The sequence below is a fragment of the Sitophilus oryzae genome, unplaced genomic scaffold (genome assembly GCF_002938485.1).
Source record: "Sitophilus oryzae breed Bouriz unplaced genomic scaffold, Soryzae_2.0 scaffold_1502_pilon_pilon, whole genome shotgun sequence".
In the NCBI taxonomy this organism is placed as follows: domain Eukaryota; kingdom Metazoa; phylum Arthropoda; class Insecta; order Coleoptera; family Curculionidae; genus Sitophilus; species Sitophilus oryzae.
In genome coordinates, this window is record NW_022146173.1 from 444946 (window position 1) to 465380 (window position 20435).

At 33.1% G+C, this 20435-nt stretch overlaps 2 protein-coding genes across 5 annotated transcripts in view; one reads left to right on the top strand and one right to left on the bottom strand.

Moving 5' to 3' along the window:
- Nucleotides 1–20435, bottom strand: part of LOC115878200 (intraflagellar transport protein 140 homolog) — a 109924-nt gene that overhangs the window by 30072 nt on the left and 59417 nt on the right. The window contains exons 1-8 of one of the 2 annotated variants that reach the window (XM_030894612.1): nucleotides 9952–10162; nucleotides 9658–9885; nucleotides 9439–9598; nucleotides 9242–9380; nucleotides 8946–9187; nucleotides 7257–7424; nucleotides 3850–4242; nucleotides 999–1343 (exon numbers count right to left, since the gene is read on the bottom strand). In XM_030894612.1, the coding sequence (XP_030750472.1) occupies nucleotides 999–1343; nucleotides 3850–4242; nucleotides 7257–7424; nucleotides 8946–9187; nucleotides 9242–9380; nucleotides 9439–9598; nucleotides 9658–9885; nucleotides 9952–10098 (1822 nt within the window). In that variant the 5' untranslated portion in view covers nucleotides 10099–10162. Of the gene's footprint in view, nucleotides 1–998; nucleotides 1344–3849; nucleotides 4243–7256; nucleotides 7425–8945; nucleotides 9188–9241; nucleotides 9381–9438; nucleotides 9599–9657; nucleotides 9886–9951; nucleotides 10163–20435 lie in introns of those variants that run through there. The other variant, XM_030894613.1, reaches the window with a different exon arrangement.
- Nucleotides 10324–20435, top strand: part of LOC115878206 (coiled-coil domain-containing protein 186-like) — a 70546-nt gene continuing 60434 nt past the window's right edge. For 2 of the 3 annotated variants that reach the window (XM_030894622.1, XM_030894624.1), the window contains exons 1-4: nucleotides 10324–10776; nucleotides 13972–14068; nucleotides 16289–16678; nucleotides 18576–18787. In XM_030894622.1, the coding sequence (XP_030750482.1) occupies nucleotides 10462–10776; nucleotides 13972–14068; nucleotides 16289–16678; nucleotides 18576–18787 (1014 nt within the window). In that variant the 5' untranslated portion in view covers nucleotides 10324–10461. The remainder of the gene's footprint in view (nucleotides 10777–13971; nucleotides 14069–16288; nucleotides 16679–18575; nucleotides 18788–20435) is intronic. The other variant, XM_030894623.1, reaches the window with a different exon arrangement.

The following is a 20435-nucleotide window of genomic DNA, read 5'->3' on the forward strand; positions in this document are numbered from 1 at the left end:
AACAATAATCCAAACGATCATAAAATCCCCTCCTCACATTGGATAACATGTCAGGGGTGACAGTGTCAAAGGCATTAAATATTTTCTGCCTTAACTGCTCCAAGTTTTGAATTTCTTCATGGCCGTAAATTTTAGATTTTATGTACCCCCATAAAACATAGATAAATGAAACAAATTTAGATTGGAAAGTGCCCATAAGGACAATGTAAATACTATTTGGCGCTATTCTTGCAACGGTCGCAACACAAAACTCTTGAAAATTTCGGAGCGGTTCGGCTTTTTCCGGAATTATATCGCCAAATATTCTTTATTCAAATTTATTATTATTTTCGTTTAATTTTATAAATAAAAGACAGTGTGTTGCATACAAGAAACAAGGACGCATGTATGAAATACCTATGAAACATTGGAAACCGACGTTATGCCACGATCCACGATGGTTTTTGCAGTTCACAGTTCACAGCACAGCTTTTTAAGTTTTTAATGCCACTTTTCCACAATTATCACCGGTTGGAGTAAATAGAACTTGAATTAAACTCACAAGATAGCAATTATTACTTTGAAAATGGACGCTATAAACACTTTTCGGAATTTCGTTAATGAGAGCGGTTTAGATTTTGAAAGATTATTATGATTTTTGAAGATTCTGACTTTGACAAGAGAAAATTATTTCTGTTTTTGTTTGCCGTTGTTCTTAGCGACCGCTGTAGCAGCGCCAGATCGCGTATAACGGTCGCGACCCAAAATAATTTCGCGACCTAAAATTTTTACGGGCTTTCCAATCTAAACTTGTTGCATTTATCTATGCCATAAAAAGAAATCATTCACCGAGAGGTCAGGTGAAATTAAACGTCAGTCTAAACATGGTCTAAACAAAATTGTCATTTTTGAAAACTTGTCAAAATTTGGACACACGCTAAATGGACTTGATTTTCCTATGTCTCGAAGTCTGTGGACTTTTCTGTATGACCTAGGGATGACATGGGGATGACACTTACCTTTTGAGTTCGTCTTGGCTTGAATTATTTCTCCGAAATCTTCCACCATGTCATACAAATTCTTCACCCTAGTCAGTAACTTCGCCTGACTTTCAGATAGATCATATATTTTCAAAAATCCTTCCATTGTGAAAATGGTAAGGTAATGATGGGTAACGTCCATACCTATAGCTTCACCTTCATTCAGATTTGACGTTATTTGCGAAATAATATGCCCAGTCGAATTATACAGCGTTACGTTCTGGGAGTTGATGGCTATTATAGTTTTTTGGTGAATAATGATACCTTCGTTTTCGCAAGGAAATGAAGTGTTGTATGTCACAGTAAATTCGCAGAAGTTCTCGTCTGAAAGAAATCAATAAAGAATTAATTTAATTTTTTATATATAATACAGGGTGTTTCAAAAAACATGTGCCATCTCTCGTAGGGAGATTCCTCAAGTAAAAATAAGATTAATTTTTCATATCAACATAGGTCCGATTCTGCTTTGTTTCGTAGCTACGGAGTGGTAAAGTCTTAATATTTTTTCGATTTATTATATTTTTTTTCCAAGTAGTTTTAGCGTTTCGAACAAAATTTTGAGGGTAAAAGTTACAATAAATGCGACTTATTTTAAAGCTAAAAATGTGTCGACATATTCACCAGGGACGTGCGTATGAGTTTATAACTGAAATATTTTTCTAAAAAAAGCATGTACGCCACTGACTTTTTTTCCTCTTGTTTGCGAAATAGTGTAAGTAGTTTAATTCCGATTAAAAGTTGTCTCTTGATATTTTTTCGATTTCGGCCTCCTTGATGAGATAAACGCAATTTTATTAATTTGTGTGCCTTGATCCAATAAGTCTAATAGAAACCTTTTAAAAAATTTAATATCATTAACTTGCGAAAGGTTTAAATAAGTACTCATTGATTCCTCATCAAAAAATATGAAAAAAAGTTCCTATAAACATGGGTATGGAAATGTATAGTTTTAGAGTTACAGGATGTTACAACTTTTTAAAATTAGTTTTTTTCTAATTATCTTAAATACCATAATTTTTTTATTTGAAATTGCTGTAGGTGGGACTAATAGTAATAATAACTAATGGTAATAATATTTAATAATAAATTAAGTAAAAAATATAATTTATTAATATTATTTTTATTTTCATTTTATATAAAATTGTGTTTATTTCATCAAGGAGGCCAAATTAGACAAAATATCAAGAGATAACTTTTAACTGGCATTAAACGGCCTACACAATTTTGATATTAAAAGAAAAAAGTCAGTAGCGCAAATGTTCTTTTTTAAATATTCTAGTGAGAACCCATATGCACGTCCCTGAAGAATTTATCGACACTATTTTAGCATTAAAATATGTAGCACTTATAGTAAATTTTACCATCAAAATTTCATTCAAATCACCCTGTAGCTACGAAACAAAGCAAAATCGGACCTATGTATGTTGATATGAAAAGGAATCTCTCCACGAGAAATGGCACATGTTTTTTGAAACACCCTGTAAACAAGTACTACATTGATTTTGTGCTCTTATATGGAATGGAAACCCTGAAAGTAACTACAAACAGGAAAATATATGGCGTCAGCAATGGCTATGAAATAGAGATCACTGTCATTTTATATGTAAATTTATATGGCAAATGTCATCGATGTTCATTTCATAGCCATCGCTGACGCCGTTTTTTTATCACACGGTATAACCAGTACAAAAATGTAACCTAAATTTTGATAGATGCTTTGAGAATTCTAGACTTCTCATATCTTAATAATGTCTGTCCAACGAGCCAAGAAAGAGTTCGACAGACGATATTCAAAAAAGCGACAGAAAATACAATATTCCCGTGAATTAAAACGACAGACACAACTGTCACTGTCCGCGATCCTACCGTTGGACAGATTATAGAAAGAATATATCTATAAAATTCTTAGGGCTTGTTGTAGACAATTCTCTAAAATGGGACATGCATATCGACGCTTTGTCGAAAAAATTAAGCTCTGCCTGTTTTGCATTAAGATCTGTTTCTAAGGAGCTTAACTTGTCAGTGGCTAGAACTGTTTATTATGCACTTTTTGAGTCGCACCTCAGGTATGCCCTTCCATTCTGGGGTACGTGTTGTGCGACTCAATTTGACCGCATTTTCAAGCTTCAGAAGAGAGCTGTACGATATTCACGACTAAACAGCAGAACTTATTGCCAGGATTTTTTTAAAAAAATAAAAATATTAACTCTTCCTTCCTTATTTATATTTGAATCCGTTTGCCTAATACGTAAGCATGTATCAGCTTCTCAAGAAAGGCCATCTCACACTTATCCACTCAGGAACGCGGAGCAAGATCTTTATCTACCTACCCTACGCTCAGAGTTAGTTAAAAGTTCAATATTATACAACTCGAAAAAAATGCACAAACACCTGCCATTTGAAATCAAATCCATAACATCATTTTCTTCATTTCGCAAAGCATTGAAATCTTATTTACTAAACAAGGCTTTCTACGCCGTAAATTACTTATATTTTGATAATCGAATTTGATCTTGTAAATACTGGTCTAATGTTTGCTATTACTATATTTACCAATGACATCGAAATAAATTTATCTAGAGGTCATTGATATTTACTATAAACTTACTAAATGTTATTGAATCTTATTTTTATTTTTTTATTTTTTGACATTGTAAAATTTATAAATGTTTATTTTAAACAATAAGACTGACAATGTTATATGTATAATGTATTGTATTCTCTTTTTTTTTGTTTGTTTGTTTGTTTGTTTACTTTACCTTTGTCTACAAACTGTAAAATTTTTTGACAATAAAGGCATTTATTTATTTATTTATACTTATTTACATACCATCTACTGATTGTTCAGATTTCCATACAATATTATACACATACACAGTTCGTCCATTAGAAAATCCAATAAAAGACTCAGATATCGCCATATCGCTCACTTGAAACTCCAACTCCAACAAATGGTTACTCTTTCCAGTTTCTATCCAGATTTCGTTGGCCGTTTTTTGCGTGGCCCATATCTTCTCGCAAAAAGTACTGCAAACGTTTTGCTCCTTCATTATGTAGATGTACGTCACGCAGTTCACGCTCAAAATGGGCAGTCTGGTGATCATCGTTCCCCAACCTAGTTGCTTGATGGTACCGCTTATGGTGTTGATGTTGTTCAGTTCCCAGGCATCTTCTAGGCTTTCTGCCTCTGTGGTTGGATTTTTTACCCAAAAGTATATTCTACCTTTAAAATAATAATAATAATTATGTTTATATATTCGTAATATCATAAATAATATTAACGAGGCCCTTGATTCTAAGTTTTTCGATCATCGAAATCGACCTTAATATAGAAATTGCGACGATAATATCGTTACGGATTCCGTGGATCCACTAATTTAAACTCATGATAAAATACTTAACAGATTTATTTTCTATACCGGGTGCGTCTGAAAAGTGGCTCACCCCTATAACTTTTTTAGATAAAACAACGATATTTGACATAAATTGGGATTGATTGACGTATTCAATTGTTATCGGTCACTTCCGGTTTCACCGGAAATGACTACAACTTTTGATTTTTAAATGGCACCCTCGGTATTTTTTACTTTATTCGATTGAAAATGACACTCTGAATCGAATGACATATCATATGTCAACTTTTGATATTTTGGCATATGGTTTATTTGAAATTGTAACATGCGGTTTATAACGACAATTTGACTCAAAATATCAAGTGTATGGTATCAAATTATTCGTAAAAAAATGCTTTTCCCAAAAATGCTAATGAGCTACCCTCGTGCCATTTGAAAAAAATGAGATATGATTAAAAATACGATTTGGGCATCTTTTAACCAGCCAGGACAAGACACTAAAAACATTAGACGATCAAATCTATTTTTCCAAGGCTTCTTGATTAAAAATTAGTGTTTTAACAGCCATGGCACTCTAGATTGAAATTTAAAATAGAGTTTGTTTTAGAGTGACTATGTCAAAAGTTGACATATGATATGTCATTCGATTCAGAGTGTCATTTTCAATCGAATAAAGTAAAAAAATACCAAGGGTGCCATTTAAAAATCAAAAGTTGTAGTTATTTCCGGTGAAACCGGAAGTGACCGAAAACAAATGAATACGTCAATCAATCCCAATTTATGTCATATAATAACATACCGAATCGCGTTGTTTTATCTGAAAAAATAAAAAAGTTATAGGGGTGAGCCACTTTTGAGACGCACCCGGTATACACACAATTTATACTGATTACAACACACAATTAACTATTTAAAAAAATCCTTCGCCAAATTGTCACGATTCACAATTTAAACCAACCGTATTTTCAAACTTAACTGGCTCAACTGCCGAGCGCGGGCTTTTTATATATCCTAGCGGCTGTTTCTGGAACGTTCGACAATTATCTGTAATTTTCGATGACCTTCTGCCATCTACCAGTAAATTCTGCTGCCTGGTTAGAACTCGCTTTTTTACTTGGCTAAGAGATGGCGCCTCAATCAATGTCGTCAACCAGCAATACACGTTGCGGTTATTCGCTTCTACAACAGATGTCGCCACACACACCTTGACAATATCTATACAGGGTCAGCAACGCCTGGCTTTGGGTGTCGATTTTCCTGTGTATAAAGAGTATAGTCAGTGAAACGAATAACTTTGAATTTGACAGTTCTCGCGGGCTTTTCTAGTGTTAATTTTATTAGGTTAGCACTTTGAATAAGAAGACTAAGGAAGGAGCATAATGCTATCCATGTATTCATGCATGGTGGGCGGAAAAAGCACTCTAGGGTGGGGATCCTTGACAGTTCTGTTTGACGATTCATTTGACACATTTGAATTTGATTTGAAATTTTGTGGATTTGTCAGTCTTTACGGAGCTTATTTTATGTTATTTATTATTTATTCTACTACTGATAGTTGTATAAAGGTAGTAAATCTAGATGGAAATTGTGGCAGCACTTAAATTAACAGTGACACTATCGCGATTTATCGAAAAAGACTCTCAAATAGTTGGTTGTGTAGCGTGCGGTAGATCTCGGCAAAAATTGAGTGAAATAATGGAACAACTTTTCGCTAGTAAGTGACTATATAATATACATACGTGTAGTAAACCGATCATTTATGAAATTCACTTAAATTAACTAAATTATATATTTTTCTTGCATTTTAGCTTTTATTTATTACTTGTCAAAGATTAGATGTCAAAGAATTTAGATACGTTAATTTGACTTACCTGCTTCAGTAGCGTATCGGATGTTTGTGGTAATAAATACTTATTATAACTTATCTATTTTTATTAGAATTATATATTTTTATAACAATTTTAATAACTACCAACATTTATTCACAACGTAAAATAAAACAACAAATTATTGAGTCTACCCCACGTCTACCCTACATCATAGTTTTACATTTTTTAAATAAAATTAGAACGACACTGATAAACCGGAATTTAAAGTCGGCCATATTTGAGGCCCATCGCGGTGTACCTAAGATTTTTGATATGCTTCTTCCATAGTCTTCTTATTCAAAGGGTTAGCAACTTGCGGCCATGAATTTTTCTTTGTTGTCTGATATTTAGAAATGTCAAAAGCTGATGACATTTTAATTTTGACAATTATGACATTTCGTGTCGATTTTTGCAAGAAGAGGAAGAACTGTCACTTGTTTTATTATTTTCCTTTTCTATTTCACGAAAGTAAAAAGAGTTACCTATCTGATTCGTTCAGGCACTCAATTTAAAGAATATCAGTAACTTTTTTGACAGAGGGATTTTATATATGCCATGTTGGTAAAAAATAACGGTCAAAATTCAAAGTTATTCATTTTATAGACTATACCGTGTGCTCAGTACAATAAGATACCGAAAATAAACATGTTGACTAGATAGTTATTTGACTGAAATGATAAATTTGGGATTTTTTTTAAATTAATATTTTTTTCTAGAAAAAATTATGATAAAACAGTTTCGGTTGAACCTTTGATACAAAAAAAATCCAGATTTATTATTTCAGATTACACACGTTCAGTGCATAAAGTCAAAGTATTTTGGTGTATTATGGAGAATTAGTGTTTTATTTTGATGTTGTAACACCAAATGTTCCAACCTCCAACTGTAATAATAGTGTTTCTACAGCGAAAAAAAAAGGTGAAATGTTTACATCAATTATCTATGTTATTCTAATCTATTTTCATAATTTCGACAGTTGAAAATCTTTAGAATCAGGCTCCTGAACTGGTACATACCTATGTTAGTCCCTGCACATAGAGTTTGATTCAGTCTACAGTAAGCCACACAAGTGAAAACTTCGCTCACAGACGACGGTTTTTCATCGCTTATATACATTTTCATTGTAGTTGGTAGAACGTAATTGTCGTTTGTGTCTAGATCCCAAATGCGCACAGTAAGATCACCTAAACAGTATAATTTTATGCTTAAACATTAATTCAGAGATCTCAGAATATTTGAAACGCTTAAAAAACATATACAGGGTGGCGCACCTCATTCGCCTCGGTTGATTATACGAAAACAGACGTAGAAAGACGTAGAATTTTTTTTTAATGAGTAGGTATATGTAGAGAGGCAATGTGCATAATTTGAAATTATTTTTAAATGTAGAGGGTGTGTCAGAACCAAGATCCATACCAAAGTTATATTTTTTTCTTATGGAACACTTGGTATTTAATTTCATTTTTGGATTCTTGGGCATAAAATAAGGCATTTATTATAAGGGTTTAATATGTTAAAATGCTTTAGATTTTGAGATATTTAAATATGCCATGCTATAATAAAAAAAATTGTCATTACCCTGTACATTACTTTTCAGAGTTAATTCTTGTGCTCACTTTGAAGCCAGAGAAATAAACTTTACTAAAATAATCTATTGCTTCCTTAAATGTATACAGGGGTAACAAAAATTGTTGATCTATTTCAAATATTTAAAAAGTAAGTTTTTCAAAGGAATGCTTGCCAAGAAAATTCCTATTTGGATATCTTTGAGCATAAACCCTTCAGGCCAACAACCAATTGTCAAAATAAAATCACTAGTAACATATCCATTCCTTCCGCCAGCAGATACTGCTTCATTTTTTTTGATAAAATAATGATTACTTACTTATTATTTTTAAACTATTGTAGGTAAATTTAAGTAAACTGTTATAAATCTAAATAATAATGCTCATAAACTAAGGTCGATTTTGAAAATAGTTACTAACTGTCACTAGAAAATTGCCATGGCGACACCAGCCATCTTGATTGCCATTTCATGGCTTTTTATTCAAAATCTGAGCCAGATAGATATAGGAGACCCTAATATAGTTTGAAAGACCATTTAAATCTGCTTCGACTTGTCTAAAAAAATACATAGTGTTGCATTTGAAATAACGAAGTTTTTATGTAAAATAAATATCTAAAATAGACCAGTAAATTTTAATACCCCTGTATACATTCAAGAAAGCAATCAAATTTTTTAGTAAAGTTTATTTCTCTGGCTTGAAAGTCAGCACAAGAATTACCTCTGAAAAATAATGTACAGTGTGTTGAAAAACTTTTTTATTATAGCATGCATATTTAAATATCTTTAAATATCTCAAAAATCAAAGCATTTAAACATATTAAACCCTTATAAGAAATGCCTTATTTTTTACCCAAGAATCCAAAAATGAAATAAAATACCGGGTATTCCATAAGAAAAAATATAACTTTGGTATGGATCTTAGTTCTGACACACCCTGTACATTTCAAAATAATTTTAAATTATGCACATTGCCATCCCACATATACCCATAAAATATTTTGTTTCTACATATTTTCGTTTTCGTATAATCAAACAAGGCGAATGAGGTGCGCCACCCTGTATACATATCTGTTATATGGACAACAGTCATTGTGAGTGGTGCTATTCCCAGTATAGACCTTATTTATAATAATCTTACCTGTTAAAATCGCTAAACTTGAATTTCCCGCCCATGCTAATCCCTGACTACCAACCGTCCTACTCTGGACACGCCCACTGAGTTTAACCTTCGCCATTTCCACTAAATGCCCTTGTTTATCCACAGAAAAATAACCCACTGTTAGACCTTCCATCATCACTACAATGGCATCTTTAGTCGGGTGATACACTACATAAGATAGAGATGTCCCTTCGGTGTTTAATACTTCAGAACATGAACCACTAAAAATTATATTTTTCCTATATGCAGTTTAAAAAAAATATGGATAACTTTACCTGGCATTTACATAATATACAGATCCCACTTGTGTGGCAATAAAAAATGATAAATTATCAGAACCATCTTGAATTCTGAACTTTCTAGCTGTTGTTTTGGGTCTCCAACTGCTAAACAAATCTAAGGCTCTTTCATCTCCTGAAAAATAAAAAAACTATACCAAATACAATTATTACTTTAGTTTAATAAAGTCTACCATCCACTGCCGCTTTTGCTAATCCCTCCACGTCATAGTCCATGTGAGATTTAACTGTCAACCGAAATGTGAGGTGCGTAATAGACTCTTTTAAGTCTAAATGAAACACCATATTTGTTTCACCATGACTATCAACTTTCCAACCAACTACAGAACCTGTCTGTATTGATACAAGAACTTTTAACATTAACGTTAAGTAATTATAAAGAAAAAACTTACAGAATCACATGATACCAGTCTTCCACCCTTTTCACTGAAATCGAGTAAAGTTATTGGAGCTTTATGTAATCCAACAACGTTAATAAAATCTTTGTCTGATCCATTCCAGACTCTAAGATCGCCGTTTTCCCAGCCGCTGACAAGAATTGTTCTTTCTGGATGCCAGGATAGTGCTGTTACTTGATAACTCCGATGGACTGGACAATTAACATCTTTTAGAGACTCTCCCTAAAAAATGTATAAAATTAAATATGTAAATAATTAAGAACGAATGAAAATATATATATGACTTACAATTTCGTCAAATATTATAACAAAACCGCCTTTGTCTTGAGAAAAACTGGCAGCAGCAAGGAGCGGTATATTTTTGTGCCAAACAGCGTTCACAGAGATTGAACCGCTCTCAGGAAAACTTACAGGATTCTCAATATAGAGCGTCATTGTTTAGTTTTAGTTTTTATTTATTAAACATGTTTAAAAAGAAAATTTAAGGAGTTTTGTTGACAACCACCTAAGACAAACACGAATGTTGCCCCTGGCAACTGTCAGAAATTTCCTAACCCCCACAAGTTTTTGTTAGAGAGGGGCACTTGTATCGATGTTTTAGAGAACTAATGAGTATTGTGGATTATAATTGTGTGATTAAAATTATGACAATGTCAAAATCACAATGATTAGGCACAACGTGAAAAAATCAAGTTTATATTTTTTGTTATTCTATTCCATTTATTTTTATATACTCGCTTCTCTAAAACATTGTTATCAAATTTCGAAAAATCGCCAGTATCGATATCAACGGGAATAATGGATAAGCCGGTCGAAACTCAATCAAACGAAGATGAGCTGGATATTCAGTTTAAGGAGATTCTTTGCGAAATCAGAAAGCATATTCCCTTCATCAATTCGAACGCTTACCTGTTCCAGTGCCGAATATGGTTGGAAAAGTTAAGCGGTCCAGATATGGATAAAGTCTTGAGAAATCTGTATTTGATCGAACTGTGTAATCAGATAGAGAATAATAAACTTTGTCCCCCTTTTAACGAAGCACCACCGGCAGGAAACCTTAAGAGTTTCAGTAGAATAAGTATGAAAATGCCGAATAAATCGATTTTACCTCAAGTAAGTTGAATATCTATCTGAAGGATTATTTAGAAAATTATTTTTTTAAAAGTATTAACTAAAAGTTAAAAACGAGTACATTAAGTATTTCTTTAGTGATGTGTACCTATTTTAAATAATCACTGAATACAAAATACGAGGGTGTCATTCGTGCAACAAAATCTGCGCAGTTTCTTTGCGCATCTCCTGAAACACGCCAACTTTTATTTTAAATTTAATTAAACTCCTAATTATTGTACTCGACTATGGAGTACAGTAATAGTCGTGAAACATTTAATGATTTATCTTAAGTCTATTTAATAAATTTAATACATATATGTATATTCGATACCAATTAAACATTTAGTTACGTAATCGAGGGCGCGATTTTTTAAATTCATTGTTGCCAACCATGGACATATCCAGCGCCGGGCTGACTAGCTGGAATTTAAATTTCCCGCTGGGGATTCAGGTGGTAGCTCTACTATAGAAATGTCAAGTTGCCAAATTTATTTATTTATTTCCTGACATTGCCATTCGTTTTGACACTTTAGTTCTGTATTAGGAGTTTTTGGTTTAAATAAATTGTGTTGTGATACTTTAAGCTTAAAAAATTTTACTAGCAGACCTTTAGAATTTTTTTAGAATTTAGAATGAGTGGGAGGGGGGTTAATCACTTCGACCTTACAGATCCATTGTGTCCCCCTTTCTTGAATCATAACTCATCATACAGTCCCAGGGCTTTGACAAAAGCCAGTATCTGGGACGGTTTTATAGAGGGTAGTTCTCCATCTCCAATAGCAGTCGTACCAAAATTCATGGCACGAATGGTTGTCGTCTCGGCGCACTCAGTGATGAGGTGTACTGGTGTTTCCCCATCTTCCCCACAGAATCTGCATTCGCCGTTTCTTCTTAGTTTCAATCTACTGAGGTGTTCATTGAGGAGACAGTGTCCTGTTAAAAACCCCGTGACAATCCGAACCTTGCTTAAGTGATAAGGGTGGTCCACCCCAAATTTTGTATTTTATTTTCTTGGACAAAATTTTTTATTTTTTTTTATGATATTGCATTAAAAATACATACAACCCTAAATTTTCCCGCTTCTACCATCAACCTCTATTTCTTAATAGCGATATTAGTAATTCAATAATTTTAATTTGACAACAAATTGTTTTTAGAATTTTTTAAAATGCCATAAATTAAAAACGTTGAGTATGATTGAGTATATACAGGGTATAATGGTATTTACCAAATTTAATATATCATTTAGCACTTTGGGTATATACCGGGTGCAAAAACTTGGCTATTTACCCAAATTTCAATATACCGGGTACTTGCCCATCACTGACCTTAGCCACAGCAACGCGTGGCCGGGTCTGCTAGTAATTATACAAATATTAATAATAATTACAAACATAGCTACGATGATTATTCGGCTCATCTCCTTGAAGGTCTTTTAAAAGTAACATATTATAACTCAGTTCATCTCTAAAGGTGCGTTCACACCGCGCCGCTCAAAACATTTTTTTAACGTGTACTTTTGAAGGTGCGCGGAACGGCGCCGCACAGTAGAACGATCGTATGTTTGATGCTGGACATAACACTTAAAATCGTATTTAAACTTTTAATACAAATTTCTTCAAATACATATTTAGAAAGCCATAATTTAATCAACTAAAATCGAATTTTATTGAAAAATTCACGCAAAGCTATATATTATGGTATACAATATATGCGTTTCTTGTTAAAGATATGTAATATGTAGGAAATTTATAGAGCAAATTATGGATTAAATAAATTACTTAATTCATGTGCCCCATAAAAAAGTTAGCCTCGGTTTTAGCCCATATTTTAACGAATAATTTAAAAGAAATTAATAGTTACACTTGGGTGTTTATTTAACTCTATTCTCCGTGAAAATATACATTTTTCAGCGAAATTATTATAGTTTGCGTCTTTCTTTCGTAATTATCAAAAAGTCCCACCGAGTCCCGATTATTTGTTGGGGGGTATGACTATGACTTCTCTATGTTATGCTAAACTTATGAATACAAAGTTTTATTGCAGCCGCTTGCAGCAAAGATGACTATGGAAAATTTTGTTTAAAATTTAATTTTTTATGATACACTATACAATAATTAAGACTTTGAAAATTATTGTTATTGAAATTGAATACATGTTGGTATTAAAGAACTGGACAAATCGCAAGGTCATAATTCATATAGAATAAAAATATGATAAAAACTTCATTAAGTTTTGGAATAAGTATGAAATTATGCAGTTTAATTTGTAATAGTCAATTTAATACGGAAATTCAAATAAAATATATATTCTGGAAAACACCCTTGCACTATTCAATAAGGCATCTATACTAAAGTTATGACGATATACTAAAGATTTTAGAACACATTTATTCAAAAAAATATCTTGAGTTAGAAATTTTACATAATTGCTGAATGTTCATCAAATTGCATGGGGTCGATCCATTGTGCGCAGCCGCGCCGCGCCGGCGCCGGTGTGAACGCACCTTGAAAGAAATCTATTTTTTAACCCATCTTACCCGATAGGTAAAACTTTACGTGTAGACGGGACGTAAGAGTCTATTACGCTCAATGAGGTTACGCTATACTGTTCGGGTCGCTCTCAGGGGTCGGGTAAAGCGGGTGTGCGGCTGAAGGAAATATATATTATACTTCAGAAATCTGCCTAAAGCTTAGCCCGATCCTGTCGTGTTAAGCCACATCCAAAATTCCAAACACACGTGCTTTGATTAAGGCTTGATTAAGGTTTGCAGAACTTCAGCATTTGCCATAAAACAGCGAGCAATTTGTTACAAAACCATATAAATTATATATCACTGTAATAACAAAGCTTCAATCTATTTCTGTATTGTAACGGAATTTTAAATTATGTCTTTATTTTCGAGAAAATTTAGTCCAAACATAAGAAATATTTTGTTGATGTTTGACCATTAAAATCTTAAAGATAAAGAAGTTATCTACAAATGTGTTATATTATCGATATAGTATAATCCTTTATCTTTAATTTCCTTCTTCATTTGTGTAAAAATACCTAGCCAGTTTTACATAAAACGTTAAATGCCGAACGCTTATTTTGCTACTTTTTTGGACTTAGTGAAACGGACTCTTAAGTAGCATTTAAGTGAGTCAGTAAACCATCCCAACTGGCATTATTAAACGATTTGGCTTGTTTCAGATACAAAGCAGGAGCAACTTATCTCGCTCAGCGAAAGCACTAATAAGCGCGCAACAGAAGAAGGCAAATAAACGATACGCGCCTAAAGATATACAAGGTGAGTTAATAAATCATTCGCCCCTGGTGGAACAGGTTCGTCGATGTAAAAGTAAATAGAGTTTTAAATATAAGTCGTCTATCGCGTTTGAGTATATTTCGCATAAAATTAAAAGCTGAATGTACAAGAATGCGCTTAAATGCCCGTTTTCTTCTTAAGCTTGATTTTCATGCGTCCGTTATCCGTTGATACGATGGTCCGACGGCGCTTTGATTGGTCGTAGCGTTTTCGCGCCACTTTTCATCCGTAAATTTTTTACTGCAGCCCGTCAACGCAGAAAGATCGTACGATATCGGACGTTTTGACACTTTTTTGACAAATTTAATCTAACCTTAATAAAAATCTATACTAATATATAAAATCCTTATGTGGCTCACTGATTAATCACGATCCTGCTCAAACCACTCAACGTAAGAAGCTCAATTTTGGCATAAAGGTTGATTCTAGGGTGTAGAAGTTCGATAAGAAGGGATTTTTCGAAATTCCAGTTCCAAGGGGGTGAAACCACCCCTCAAATATTACAATATTTTTTATTTAAAAAAACGGTCAAGTTTCCGAAAAAACGCTTAAACATGTATATTTTATTTTGTTTTTTACATATTTTAAGATTTTTTAAAAATGTATACAGGGTGTTTCGAAAAATTTGGTCATTGATTAATCACGATCCTGCTTAAAGCGCTTGACGTAAAAAGCTGATTTTTGGAAAACGGATTGACTTTAGGGTGTAGAGGTTCGATAAGAAGGGATTTTTTCGAAACTCGAATTCTAAGGGGGTGAAACCACCCCTCAAATATTAGAATATTTTTTATTTAAAAACCGGTGAGTTTTTCGGAAAAAACTCTTAATCACGTATATTCTACTTTGTTGTTTTACATATTTTAAGATTTTTACAAATTTATACAAGGTGTTTCATAAAATATGACCATTGAGTAATCACGATTCTGCTTAAACAGCTTGACGTTTAAAGCTGATTTTTGCAAACGGATTGACTGTGGGGTGTAGAGGTTCGATAAGGAGGGGTTTCTCGAATCTCAAATTCCAAGAGGGTGAAAACGCCCCTCAAATATTACAATATTTGTTATTTAAAAAACGGTTAGTCTTTCGGGAAAACGCTTGGACACGCATAATTTATGTTGTTTTTTACATATTTTGAATTTTTTTAAAAAATCATACAGGGTATTCCAAAAAGTTGGGTAATTGATTAACCACGATTCTGCTTAAACTGCTCGACGTAAAAAGCTTATTTTTGGCAAACGGATTTTTCGAAAGTAAAATTCCAACGAAATGAAAATACCCCTCAAATATTACCAAGTTATATAATAATATCGCCATATTGTTTTTTCTCATGCTGACATAAATGTGCGAAAATTTTAGCCAGTTTGTATGTTAATGGAAATTTTTGCTTTGCTTTATCATCACCATTACAAATGATTAATTCGACGCGAACAAAGTCGCCGGTACACGCTAGTATAATAGTACAAGAGCTAGCACCGTCGGGAAAACGAGAATTTTAAGAAAGCTGGTTCTTTAATATATCTTTTGCTATGCTCTCCTGACCAAAGTGCTGGCCTTTTGGGTGCTGGTAGACTACTGCCGTTCACTACTGCGCATCACATCTGTACAAGATATCCCATTTTCGTGTGTTTTATAAGATTTCTCGTTTATGGGTAGAGATACAATGATGCGATTTTCACATTACTTTACTACTTTTTATGAAACTAAATATACTACACATAGGTTTGTCCTAGCCTACTTAGTTCCTGAAATACAGGGCGAATTTGTAATGCGCAGTAGTGACCAGATGTTTAATACAGATATGATGCGCAGTAGTGAACGCAACGGCTACCGGCAGCCAGACGTTCCACACTCTGTTCAGAAGAGCATAGCAAAAGATATATTAAAGAACAAGCTTTCTTAAAATTCTCTCGCGAAAAGGTTGCTAGCTCTTAGACTATAAGTAAAACAGCGAAATCTCGTTATGGAAATGAAAATATAAAATGGCACAAAATATAAAATGGCACAAGCAAATCGTATATGCAATAAAAAAACGTAATTTTCTAACCAATCGAAGTCTTTAAATTCAACCAATAAAATTAATATCGTATCATCGTATCGTCGGACAACGGATGCATGAAAATCAAGCTTTAGACTCTAGATAAGGTAGCTTTGAATAAAAAGATTAATGAATTATTTGATAATTCAGTTATTTCTAATTTCTAGGAAATATAGAAAAATATTTTGAAAGGGAAAGGGACCATAGCAAAGGTATTTCTGATATATTTGTGCCCATTGAGACGATCAAACCGATAAAATCCACGATAAAACCCAAATCGACTCAACTGCCGATGAGAAGCCAATCCCAAACCAACAAATTTAGCTGCGGGGAGCCTATACATTCCAGCCATTCTAATATCAAATACGAAACGACTGCCAGCGATAAAACAGAGTGTATTAGTAGAGAAATAGCAATAGATGGTACTGATGACTCTTGGTCGGATATAACTGATCAGGACGAGGAAATTGATGATAATACGATCAAATGCGAAATAGATAAGGATAAAGAATGTCCCAAAGTCGTGGAAGAAAGATCTACTAAACCAGTTGAAACAAGTAATATTCTAACAAATAATTGATTAAACAAATAGACACATCGCTTGGTGACAAATGGTGACAATACACAAAACTAGGTGCGTCTCGAAAGTGGCTCATCCGTATAACATTTTTATTTTTTCAGATAAAAAAACGAGATTTGACTATCACATTTGGTAAATCACATAAATTAGAATTAATTGACGTATTCATTTGTTTTTTGGTCACTTCCTGTTTCACCGGAAATGAATACAACTTTTGATTTTTAAATGGCACCCTCGGTATATTTCTACTTTATCCACGACTCGTCCATAATTTGATTATTATACATGAGTTTGTGAAATAATAATAATATCCATTATTCACTAGTGAATAATGGTTTCATTATTCACCGCTTCCACGGATATCTCGATTCAATTTAATTTTAATTCTCGATACATTTTTGTTTTACCTCGATTTAATTTATTTTATTGTTTAATTAGTTAAAGCTAAATTAGTTAAGAAAATTTCAATGTTTTGTTTCCATGTTACTCAATATATTTTTGACATTAAAAATAAAACTTTTTATATTAATATTATCTAAATGTTTTTGATAGATGATTTTGATACTGGATAAAGTATTTTAATTCTACTCGCATATAATGGCTGTTATTCACTTGATGGATGATTTATTCCGCGTGAATAACAGCCACCATTATAACTCGTTGACTAATATACTATTATTCGATAGAAAATGATACTCTGAATAGAATGACATATTAAATGTCAACTTTTGACATTTTCGTTTAAAGAAAAATCATATTTTAAATTTTAATCTAGAGTGCCACGGCTGTGTTAAAAATACTAATTTTTAATCAAGGAGTCTTGGAAAAATAGATTTGATCGTCTAATGTGTTTCGTGTCTGCCCTGGCCGGTTAAAGAGATGCCTAAATCGTATTTTTACTCATATCTCAATTTTTCAAATGAAACAAGGGTGGTTCGTTAGCATATTTGGAAACAGCATTTTTACGAATAATTTGGTACGGCACACTTGGTATTTCGAGTCAAATTGTCGTTATGAACCGCAAGTTACAATTTCAAGTAAATCATGTGCGAAAATGTCACAAGTTGACATATGATACGTCATTCGATTCAGAGTGTCATTTTCTATCGAATAAAGTAAAAAATACCGAGGGTGTCATTTAAAATTAAAAGTTGTAGTCATTTCCGGTGAAACAGGAAGTGACCGAAAACAATTATTGAATACAATCTTTTGTTATTCAGTCAGTCTTAATTTATTTCATATACTATACATATACCAAATCTGGTTTTTTTATCTAAAAGTTATAGGGGTGAGCCACTTTTGAGACGCACCCGGTATATACAACTTACAATTCCATACATACGAGGCAATAAGGATATAGGAAAACAATATAACATAAGAACATCCTTCAAAATACAAGAGAATACCGAGATCATTCGTGCAACTTTGTGTCGATTGGATAGTCAGTTACCAGTAGAGGTTAGATGCCTTATTTATCATTTAATAATGAAATCGGTATTTTTAATTTTTTCCTTCTTTATAGGCTAAAAAATAAAACATAGATGATTATAATGGAACCACATTGGTGTACTAGACCACAATACACAAAAAACTGAGTTTAGTTATAATCATTAACTGGTGATGCTAAATGTGTGATGCCAAATGCATCCCCGGGCTTAAAAGTAAGGTGTTTTGGTGTATTGTGGTGAACTAGTGTTTAATTTTGCTTTAACACCAAAGGTTCCAGCTCCAACCGAATTCTACAGGCACTAGGTTTATTAATCTCAGTTCTTAATGAATATAATTCCTCATACTAAGTAATAAAGAAATTAAAATTCTTATAGACATGGATCTGTAAAGTATTATCAATTTTAAAATGAGATACAATTTCATAGGTGAGCAGAGAACTATAGTGTCACAAACGGAGGAAGACAATATAATATTTAGTTACAATCTTAAAGACATGAATTTTATTTCTGAAGATTGGAAAAAGACTATAGCAGCGTTACAGTTGAGACTGTCAGAAATGACACATCAAAACGACTACCTAAATTCGATCATACAGAAGATGGAAATCAAGATTGATGAGACTAATGCTCAACACCAAGTAAGTAATTGACTTTCTTTAAATCGTAAATAAATCGGTAAAATAATTGTCGAAAATACGAATAGAATAAATAATGTTTAACCCTTGGCGAACGCACAGTTCCTGACAGTGACAGTGTCTGTCATTTTAATTCACAGGCAAATTGGATTTTATGTCATTTTTTGGACGTCGTCTGTCGAGATCTTTCCTCGTCCGTTGGATAGACTATATAAATATAAATTCCCGAACAAATCAACAATATTAAGTCTAATTTACACGTGTCAAGTTACTAAATTAATTACTAAACGATTTAGTACTTGCGCAAGTAACAGATTTAGTAAACTGTTTAGTCAACTGAATAGAAATGATTCCTATTTACTTGCGCAAGTGGTCATCCCCACTTCTGTTTTAGAGCAACTAAAGCGCCGACTAAACAAGTGTAGACCGGCCAGTTTAGGGAAGTTCATTAGTAAAGACTACTAGCGCTACTAGCGTTTATTTTATTTGATTTTTTAATAATTAATTTTGCCTCTTGAATAAGTTTGTAGAAAAATATCGTGAAAGACGATGCCTGTGGGATACAAGGGCTGCCGTTTATAAACATAAACAAGCTCGGGACTCGGGATACAGCGTATAAGGAAGTTGAGGAGATCCTGGGTATAGAAGGATTCGGATTTCATGAAATTAAAAACAAAATACGGGCACTGAGGTCAACTTATTGTCAAGAAAAAAAGAAGAAAATAAAGCATTTATAAAATCGGGAGCAGGTTCGAAGGATATTTATGTCCCCAGTGTAAAATCCTGTTTAAATCAACAACTAAACAACAATAAAAATTAAAATGTAGACGCTCACTAAAATGAACGGGTTAAATCTTAGCTACTTGATTTTGTAGCTTGCTTTAGCTACTTGATACGTGTAACTGCGGCTTTAGTGTCATTGGTGGCAACGGTGGGGTCCATAACACCTGTATATCATTGTATTGTTAATAAAAAATTCTTTCTTTGGAGCAAATGTCGAAAACGAATGTTACGCCCCTGAACTAGATTGATGTAATTCAAATTTAGTAAATTAAAAATCTGCGGGAAGTCGATAGATACAGGGTGATTCGGCCTTCCGAAAAAGCTCTACAGTATGTCACCGGATTATCTTTACAAGAGGAAAAATTGTTAAAGGATTGCTTCGTTAAAGATTTTATTATTGTTAGATATGAATATTCCCTCTTTAAATTTGCGCTTTTTCCAATGAGACCACACTTGGACCATTCTTAATCTAAGCTTGGACCACACATGATCTGCAATGCCCGACTTCATTGTTTCACTTCTTTGCATATGTTTTTTATGTTTTTCAAGTCGTACATGTAGAGGACGTTTTGTCTATCCAAAGTACGACTCACCGCACTCGCAAGCTATACTCTGTTTTTTTTCTCAGGTAAGATTTCGACAGACGATGACAGAAGAAAAGGAGATGACGTCCCATACCAATCTATTTATTTTACTAAAAAAAGTTTCTAGTAATTTTTAAGTTATCTATGGATGGGTTTAAATATAAATCCGTCATACGTCGTGTCTTGTTGTTTTTAACCAGTTTTATTGGTTTATTTAAAAAATGACAGAACGTATTTCAATTTTATTGGTTTGACGGAACGATGAACTACAAACGGACGCCGAT